Consider the following 9,811-nt stretch of genomic DNA (forward strand, 5'->3'; position numbering starts at 1 on the left):
CGACAATAAAATGACGATAGTAAGATAAATTACCAAATCTACTTTAAGGATGTGCCCTAACGCTAGAGCTTAAAGTTAGTTCCTCTAAAATATTCTGGGAGATGCTGACTTGAAGCAAAGGCGAACATTTCTAGATGGTGGAAATATTAGTTATTACTATATATATTTTTTCTTAGTATTTTTTCTAGTGTTCACGCAGGGGCTGGGAGAGCTGGAAAGGCACTGAGGCGAAAAGCCACCGTAGGTGACAGTGCAGGCTAAATACCAGGAGGTTAACCTTTATCGGTCTCCAGTATCCCTTTAGCTTTCAAGACCAGGGAAACCCATACGTCGCCAGTCACCCATGCCGGGTCCCGCCTTCCTCCGGCATTTCCCCTCCTCAAGATGGCGGCAGGAGCGACAGTCCGGGCACAGCGCGCACAGCACTCTGGGAGCGGAAGAAGGGCGCCTCGCGGCGGCGGCCGAGCCGGAAGAGGAGGAGCTGGGCCTGGAGGATCCCCGGGAATTGCTGCCGCTGCGGTGGTGTTTGCGGGTCGCCGGGAGCGGGGCCTGGCGGCCGGGGTGTGTCGCGATGCCGGAGTTGGCGGTGCAGAAGGTGGTGGTCCACCCCCTGGTGCTGCTCAGTGTGGTGGATCATTTCAACCGGTGAGCGGGCAGCGCAGGGCGGCCTAGCGGGGCCGGCGGCGCCGCCGCTGCTGAGTCACCGGCACGCTGGGGACGGCGCGGCCGCCGCGGGGGCGCTGATGGGTCGGGGGCGGCCGTGACTCGCGGAGGGGCCCAGACCAACCTCGGTTTACGAAGCCCAAGTCACCCAGCATCGTCCCCCGCTCCGCCGGCACACCGGGAACTGGGCTGTCGTTCTTTCTGCCCAAGTCCGTACGGTGCCAGAGAATGCGGGGCAAGCTTCAGTTGGCCCTGATCCCCGAGGCCTCGTGCCCATCTGTCACCTCGTTCGCCCCCTTACACCCAAAAGACCCCGTGTCTCGTAGGAAAGCCCTTCAGACTCGCGCTTCTGTGTCTCTCAAGGCTGTCACCGAAATTCCGGTCTCAGCGCCCTGCAGGGCTTCCTGGAAGAGCTGTGATTTTAACTTGTGAAAGTTTCTAAGTGGGAATCTGGTTTGACGGTAGCTTAAAACATAGATGAAGTGTTAAGTTTTTATTTTAAAAATGAGACCAGTTGGAGATTTTTGGCATAAATGAGTATAAAATAAGAAAACATCCCGCCGATGTTTCTTCCGCCTTCCCTTGCTTGTTTTCGAGCTGTTTATCTCGCTGGACCTGTTAAACGTGTTCATAAGTTTTACAAGATAATTACTTGACTTGGCAAATGTAAAGACCCAGTTGGGAGCATCTGCTGTAAAGTCATAGTTGCTGAGTGCCCATTCTCTTGCAACTTACTTGGTACAACTCCTAATTCAACCAGAGCCAAAAACAAACTCGAGACTCCGTAAGGTTTAGGGTCCCCAGTTCAGTCCCATTGCTTTGTAGGACCCTCAGCCTAACAGGATATATAGGCTTACCCACTGTACAGCAGTTCCTATTTTTCTCCCATACAATACTAGAGGTGCAATGGGGTAAGGCACCATTTCAGTTCTATAGGGTAAATTCAACAAACACTGGGTAAGGACATAGTGCAGGCAGACACTGTGAGCTGCTGTGTCAGATAACAAATGTAGGTTTTTGAAAAAACACTAATGGATTTTTGTAGACCAAAAGAAAAGCCCACAAGTGTGGAAGTTTCCTTTGAAGTGTAGAAGCTCAATACCTAAGATTTCCCAAAAAATTAGAACCACCAGGAACACAGAATCCTTAACTTTGATCCAAACCCCAAATTTAGTAAACATTTATAAATATGCGACACCATGTGATTAGGTAAATAATACTGTGAAACCAGTGACTTTTAAGGAATTGTAGTTCATTTCACAGCTTTCCTTTGAACACAGAATTATATTATTTCTATATCTCACATTTGCTGTGGTTAAAGGAGAATTCTACATGAAGACCAGTGAAATGGGACTGTATAAGTGAAATACTTGTAGCTCTTTAGGACACCAATCGCTGGGGAGGTTTGATATGGAGATAGAAATTCTGAAGTAAGGTCTTCACTCATTCAGCCCGCCTCTCAGTGTGATTAGTCACCAGCTTACTTCTGACTTCTGCGTAATTAAGCCATTCAGAGAGAGCACAAATGGCACACACAGGCCTCTGGGTCAGAATTGCTTTCTGAGCCCCTAGACAGCACAAAGAATTATAACATCTAGTGGGGCTTATGGACATGAATAGATGTTCCAGAGAAGAGTTGGCAAGCTGGACCATAAAACTGGTTCTACTTTAGTATCTTCATCCCTGAGAAGATTTTAGGATAGAGGAGATAGGGAAAATTTAAAGGAGAAGGGTAAGCTGCAAGGGAAAAAATAAAGGTAAATGTGATAACATAACTTAAATGTGTTTTTCAAACACCAACCATATAGCATTTTAAAACCCTAAGATCTGGAGAGTTTTCATTTTCTCCATTTTAAATTTCTGTAAAGTTTGAGACTTTTTTCCAAGCATGTATTACTTTGCAGTCAACAGTGAGTAAAAAGTGCCAGAGTACAAAGTTCATGAATTACCCATTATATTTATTAGAATTTAATATTAAGGACTAACCTAACTCTATTACATTTGTTTAGTAGGATTAGTTCCCTACTAAGCTAAATTGTATTTCCTGTTGAATATCTAGCTGTTGGGTCCACACCTCTCTGTGTGCCTATCCAGACTGACCTTCTGTTTTCTCATTCAGAATAGGCAAGGTTGGAAACCAGAAGCGTGTTGTTGGTGTGCTTTTGGGGTCATGGCAAAAGAAAGTACTCGATGTATCCAACAGTTTTGCAGGTAAAAGACAAATTTTAGTCCATTATACCTCAATTTTTAAAATAAATACAAAGACAAATTTTACATCTTTCTGAGCATGGTTAAGATGTCAATTAACTTTAAAAAAAGAAAGAAAGCAACTTCTGTGGTTTCCATTTTTTTTTTTTACTACAACCAAGAGAGTCTATTTCAGAATTGCTCAAGTATAGAAAAGCGAGGCAAAAGGCTACACACTAAACTAGATAGTAAATATTTTACACTTGCAGACCGTACAGTCTCCCTTGGAACTGCTCAGCTCTGCTGTTGTGGCAGAAAGGCAACTACGTATAGACAATATGTAGACAAACGAGTAGCTGTATTGTAGTAAAACTTTGTAAAATCAGGTAGCTGGTGTAGTTTGTAAACCCCTGCACTAGAGTATTAACCATGGTTATGGGTAAGCAAGGGGGAGATAACGACCATTACCTTTTACTGTTTCATCAGTCTTTACAGGAATATATCCATGTATTTTATGATTAAAGCAACAACAATAAAGAGGAACAAAATAATTGCTGGCATGACCTCTGGACTAGAGGTCACCACTCCACCATCTAAAAGGACCAGGCAGTAACGTAATTTGCCAAAGGGGAAATATTAGGAAGTGATGGAGCTCTTAGCAAACTAAAGAGCATGCATCCTTTTTAAAGGGGGCAGCCTCTAGCTGGCTCTCGCCAGTTTTGCCAGGTCCTTCGATTTTCCAAGAGAACCTGGAAGTCTGGATTTTTATGTGAAATCTCCCAGTTTTTAACAAGAACAGTTAAAAAATAATTTTAATGCTGTGTTGGACAAACCAAACACGTGGGTCACATCTGGCCTAGCGGCTACAGTTGTGACCTGTGCTCTAACGTTCCATCTAGCACCCTAAACTAAACTTTATTTTTTTTTCTCTTTAGTCCCTTTTGATGAAGATGACAAAGATGATTCTGTCTGGTTTTTAGACCATGATTATTTGGAAAACATGTATGGAATGTTTAAGAAGGTCAATGGTATGTCTTGATTTTTTTAAGAAGGCATTGTGGCATTGATGTGTGTGTACGTGTGTGTGTGTGTGTGTGTGTACATACACACACGCGCCCCAAATATTTTTTCTAAGTATTCCCTTTTCTTTGTTTAATGTCAGAGGTCCTTTCACTTAGCTAGACTTAAAGTAAGACTAGTGGTAGTAGAGGAATGAGATAGAATAAATGAGAAACTAGAGTGGCAGTTTAATTTTATTTATTTATTTATTTTTCCCCCAAAGCCCCAGTAGATAGTTGTATGTCATAGTTACACATTCTTCTAGTTGCTGTATGTGGGACGCGGCCTCAGCATGGCCGGAGAAGCAGTGCGTCGGTGCGCACCCGGGATCCGAACCCGGGCCTCCAGCATCGGAGCGCACGCACTTAACCGCTAAGCCACGGGGCCGGCCCTAGAGTGGCAGTTTAAGGCCAGGTAGACCACCTAGGTTTCAGGGGAGAGAGCTAGCCCTCTGCAGCAGAAAAGCAAAGAACTATCAAATAAAATCCACCTGCCCCTAGAGCTTTAGTACCACCAGGGTAAATATATCTCTCTATCACATGTATCATTTTCATTTTATATCATTACAGCAACCACCTTGCTTTGGAAATGTTTATTCCCACAACACTCCCAGGTGCAATCTGTGTGACATGAACTTGCATTTGTTTATATATTGCCTTGGAATTGTTTTCTAGTTGTTTCATGTATGAATGGTCTCCTCAACTAGTCTGAATTATGGATGTCTCTGGATTTCCCTTGCTCCTTATTTTCTGAGAATTCTGTTTTTTGACTTTTAGATTTCCTAAGTATGTTAGAGTTTAGGTATCTTGAATTTTGAAAAAGGTAGAGAACATAATTACTGGAGTTCTAACCACTTTTGAGGGAATTATATAGCTCTTCAGGTAACAATTCAAACCCACTAATTTTTTTTCTTTCCCAGCCAGAGAAAGAATAGTTGGGTGGTACCACACAGGCCCTAAACTACACAAGAATGACATCGCTATCAATGAACTCATGAAAAGATACTGCCCTAATTCTGTAAGTGCACTCTGTCTTTAAAACTCTTGAATGTTGTTCTTTGCTAGCAAACTCAAGTAAGAGCAGCCTGGGAAGGATTTGGGTAGCAAATAACTTCACCACTTTTTCTCTGTAAGCTTGTCACTTGTAGTGTTTTCTGTAGTATGCAGTAACGCAATGTATTTAGTAAGTTACAGTAAACATCTGCTAAGTGTCAGATATATAAGTTACCTTCCTGAATCCTCTCAATAACTGTATGGGGTTGTTATCCTCTTTCAGTGAGAAAACTGATGTTAGGAATGGTTAGTGAGGTCTTGTAAGTGGTGGACCAGGATTAAAATGTTGACTGTCTTGACTCTAATTTCCTTGTGCTTGATAACCACACTGTACTACCTCTCAGCTTATTAATGGATGGGGGTGAAGAGCAGAGCAAATGATGAGATAATTTGAAATGTAAACTCATTTTTCCTGAAAATTCTGACTCATGTCTATTTGAGTAAATGAAAAAGCTTCAGTAATCAGAAGAATGCTGTAGTTACTCCTTAGGTTCTCAGTGTGGGCAGGTTTGCTAAGATGTGTTTTTCTGCCAGGTATTGGTCATTATTGATGTGAAGCCAAAGGATCTGGGACTGCCCACAGAGGCATATATTTCAGTGGAAGAAGTTCATGATGTAAGTCATCTTGCTATGAGTCTAGGAGATTCGATTTGCTACTTGTTGGGTGATTGGGGTTTTTTTTCCATTTTCAAGTCATCAAGTCAACAAATCCTTTATTTCTCTATAACAGAAATATAACAGAAAGTTGTTGGTTTCTGTCAGCAGTTTGATACTATGTGTTTTTACCCTTGAGTGATTCTGAAATCACCAAATTTTAGAAATAGAGAGGACCGTAGAAATCTAAAGTCCCCTTTTACAAATGAAATTGAGGCCCAGAGTAATCAAATGCCCAGAGGTGTGCACAGCAAAGTAAATGCAGAGTCTGGTGAACTGAGTCTTAGTCTAATGTGATTTGTACTGTCAGGCCCCCTCTGGGCTATATTCCTTTCTCCTTGAAGAATTTTAATCCCTATGGACTAGATCATCGGTTTTCAGAGAGAGTAAGTCAGAGCTGCCCGGAGCTAGATGGCAAGACCCATCTGTGTGATTTTACAGCTGAATACTCAGCTCCACGGCATCCAGTACCTGCTGTGGGGTTCGTAGCTTGTGCTTTGGGTATAGACAGGAAGAGCTGCCGGGATAGCTTTTTTCTATTTCCAGGAAAATTGAACTCAGATTCTAGGATAGGATTTGAGATGAAACTCTCTATGAGTTTTGTTCTGAGCATAAAATATTTGCACTTAGGGTGTGCAGAGAGCTCAGTGTTGAATTTCCAAAGTCAAAAGTCTGAGGAGTAGATTCAAGTCTGTCTTTAGCCTTATATTTATTGTTATATTCAGTTTTAAAACGTGGAAAAAGATATTTTAGGTTAGCTCCCTGCCACTGTTTCTTGCACTGAGCTCTGCCCTCCTGTTTCTCTTTTTGCCTTGCTACCAGGGAGCTTAGATCCAAATATATTGCCTCGTTTCAATAAGGCTTTCGTCCCTGGTCTTGATAACAGTTGTTTTCTGGTTAATTTTTACGCTGCTTCTTTCAAAAAGAAATTTGAGGCTGCTTGACACACATGTGCATGTGCGCACACCCCCCAATGAAACAAGATTTTTTAATAGGGGATAGAGGGGACATAAGGGTCATATTATAAGATGAAGCTAAGGAAAAATTAGTACCTAAAAAAGCATGCCATGAAGTCCTGCAAGATTGTTAAAGGCTCTGACCCTCCTAGCATACAAAGCCAAGAGGAGAATGCCATATGCCAAATTCACACTGTCCTGGAAAGATAATAACAGCTAATGTTTATACCACTTAGTGTAAGTTAAGGGACTTTCCCAAGATCTTGCAGCCCCCTTATCGCTTACGTGGTGGAGCCAGACTTGGAACCCAGGCAGTCTGGCTACAGAGTCTGTGCTCTCACTGCTGTGTGTCCCGCCTTGCAAACATTTCATAGCTTTTACAGGAGATGTACAACCTGTTCTGGCACTAGATCTAAGAAAAGTTCCTCCTGAGTCCTGAAGTCACTAGGTGATACAGTGAACTACATCCACTGGTGGGTCCTTTGATTAATTCAGGCCACGAGAAAGCCAGTTATTCTGACTGCATTGTTTTGGTGCTCTGATATCATTTGATCTAAGAAACAATAGATGATTAAAAGTTATATTTTCGGACATCAGCTTGCTTCAAGTGCAGGTATTCTATATATTTCCTGTTCTAGAAAGAATTATATTCCTTAAAATTCAGCCTAGTTGAGAGTTCTGAGTATCCATCCCCACTGTGGGCTTGAGAGAATATCAAGATTTTCCTCAGAAACAAGCTAGTGATGATGCTGCAGCAGACCTCGTCACTGAACAGGACTACTCTGATTTTAGCTTAGAAGACTAAGCTTTGAAAGCAAACTTGACCCACCTTTGCCATGGAAAACCCAGTAATGCACCCATGAAGTGATTTGACTTAGAGCAGAAGAATCAAGGTGTGAAAAGGAACATGGGCCAGTTTGTTTGTTTATAAGCAAATAACTATAGTTAAGTCTCCTCTTCCAGGATGGAACTCCAACCTCAAAAACATTTGAGCATGTAACCAGTGAAATTGGAGCAGAGGAAGCTGAGGAAGTCGGAGTGGAACACTTGTTACGGTGAGGCTTGGGATGCATCAGCATCATAAGCAGCCCCAGAGGCTGCTCGGTGAAAGGAAGAGATCCGTATCAGGAGTGTGGAGACCTGGGTTCTAGTCCTAGGTCATCTCTAAAGCGTCTTGAGTTAGGGTTTATGACTGTGGATAGGACACGTTGTCTGGAAACTGTAATGCTGACTGTGACAGGAGCAGATGTGTGAAGGAAAGGCAGGCGTGGGCTCTTCCCGTGTACATCCTTTCCAGTGAATGTGGCTAGCCAGTGTTCTGCAGAGAATCTACATCTTGGGATGGGTTTTATTTTACAATACTCTACTTACGTAACTCTGACTTATCAAAAAGGTCATAGTTTTTCTCAAACAATAAGATTCCTTCCAGTTCAAAAAGTTTCTGCTGACTGATTTAAGCTTCTCACAACATCATATAGATGCAGGTGGAGAAAATGCCACCCTTTTTAGGAACAGGGAAGTTGAAGTAGAGAGCTTTTCTTTTTAAGTGAAAATGGTTTCATTTTAGCTCTCTCTTTTCTTTTGAAAAATGTCTTGTGATGACAAAGATAAAACATATGCCTTCAAATGAAAGCAAAGTTAAGGCAGTTTATACTCAAATCTTTATCAAATGGAGAAGTAACCCTTTTTCTTTTGAAAAACTTGCCCCTCCCCACAAAGCTGGGTGTTTCCTTAGAATGTGAGAGCCTGTGTGTGATAATACAGTTCACTGATGCTTTTTCCTGCCTTTTCTGGTTGTGGTTTACTACAGAGACATCAAAGACACTACGGTAGGCACTCTTTCCCAGCGGATCACAAACCAGGTCCATGGTTTGAAGGGACTCAACTCCAAGCTTCTGGATATCAGGAGCTACCTGGAGAAAGTGGCCACAGGCAAGCTGCCCATCAACCACCAGATCATCTACCAGCTGCAGGACGTCTTCAACCTGCTGCCAGACGTCAGCCTGCAGGAGTTTGTCAAGGCCTTTTACCTGAAGACCAATGACCAGATGGTAGTGGTGTATTTGGCTTCGCTGATCCGTTCTGTGGTTGCCCTGCACAACCTCATCAACAACAAAATCGCCAACCGGGATGCAGAGAAGAAGGAAGGGCAGGAAAAAGAAGAGAGCAAAAAGGATAGAAAAGATGACAAAGAGAAAGAAAAAGATAAGGAAAAGAGTGATGTAAAGAAAGAAGAGAAAAAGGAGAAAAAATGAAACATGTAGCTTTTTAATTTGTAAATTAAAATCTTATAAACTAACTCAGTGTGCCACCGGAGGGTTCTTTTCACTTTAAGTGCTTGTCAAACAGCTGTATGGATGAGAGCTCTCCTCCTCAGTCACTGTTGCTGTGGTATTACATGGAAGTGAACGGAGAAAGGGACTGATCTCGAACCTAAACTGCAGTTTAGGCTGCTGTGAGTTGGGGATATGATAGCTCAGGCTTCAGATTGTGTGAGAAAAGTGAAGAGAAGTAAACGTAACATTTTTGGTACTCTTCATTCTTTTATCTATAAAAGCAGGAGTTGAATTTTCCCCATCTCAAAAGATCCTTGGGGTCTGTTTCTGGCAGTTTGCAAAATGGAATGCATGAATGCCATAAGTGCTCTGCCTGGGAACACCTCTGACCCTCCTGAACTCTGTTGAGAATACTGCACCACAGGACTCTTTGGACCCGTAGCTCTGCATTTTCAGGGGTTGGGATCCAGTTCCATATGTTGTTTACCTTCAAAAACACAATTAAATGGCTTGATTTTTAAGACTGTGTTCTAGTTGTTTTTGACTCTGGGAGTGGCGATCCGTTATTTTCAGAAGCAGCCAAGAGAGTCTTTAATTGAAGCTGCCTTAAAGAATTCTTTAGATTGGACTCTTATGAAAGAGAGAGAGTCTCATTCCTTTAAAAACAGCTGTAGTAGGGCCGGCCCCGTGGCTTAGCGGTTAAGTGCGCGCGCTCTGATGCTGGCGGCCCGGGTTCGGATCCCGGGGGCGCCCCGGGGCACCGCTTCTCCGTCCGACGCGAGGCCGAGTCCCACGTACAGCGGCTGGAGGGATGTGAACCTGTGACGTACAGCTATCTACTGGGGCTTTGGGGGGAAGAACTGAATAAATAAAAATCTTTAAAAAAAATAAAAAATAAAAAAAAATAAAATAAAAACAGCTGTAGTGAGGAGAGCTCTCAAGTGAGCCCAGAAGACCTAGGTCC

At 42.7% G+C, this 9,811-nt stretch overlaps 1 protein-coding gene across 1 annotated transcript; it reads left to right on the plus strand.

Annotated features, from left to right (window-relative positions):
• Positions 1-476: 476 nt before the first annotated feature.
• PSMD7 (proteasome 26S subunit, non-ATPase 7) lies at positions 477-9,368 on the plus strand. Its single transcript, XM_004431790.3, has 7 exons — positions 477-645; positions 2,783-2,874; positions 3,786-3,878; positions 4,829-4,926; positions 5,496-5,576; positions 7,535-7,626; positions 8,382-9,368. Exons 1-7 carry the CDS (start codon positions 572-574, stop codon positions 8,824-8,826), a joined length of 975 nt encoding a protein of 324 aa, XP_004431847.1. The 5' UTR covers positions 477-571; the 3' UTR covers positions 8,827-9,368.
• The last annotated feature ends 443 nt before the right edge of the window (positions 9,369-9,811 follow it).

The sequence above is a fragment of the Ceratotherium simum genome, chromosome 30 (assembly GCF_057802395.1).
Source record: "Ceratotherium simum simum isolate JZ-2026a chromosome 30, ASM5780239v1, whole genome shotgun sequence".
Taxonomy (NCBI): Eukaryota; Metazoa; Chordata; class Mammalia; order Perissodactyla; family Rhinocerotidae; genus Ceratotherium; species Ceratotherium simum.

Bases quoted from the DNA above. Each gene is read 5' to 3' on its own strand.
- PSMD7 (XM_004431790.3), top strand. From the start codon at position 572: ATGCCGGAGTTGGCGGTGCAGAAGGTGGTGGTCCACCCCCTGGTGCTG. The intron at 646-2,782 runs GTGAGCGGGCAG...TTTCTCATTCAG, and splicing joins GTGGTGGATCATTTCAACCG to AATAGGCAAGGTTGGAAACC. The intron at 3,879-4,828 runs GTATGTCTTGAT...TTTCTTTCCCAG, and splicing joins AATGTTTAAGAAGGTCAATG to CCAGAGAAAGAATAGTTGGG.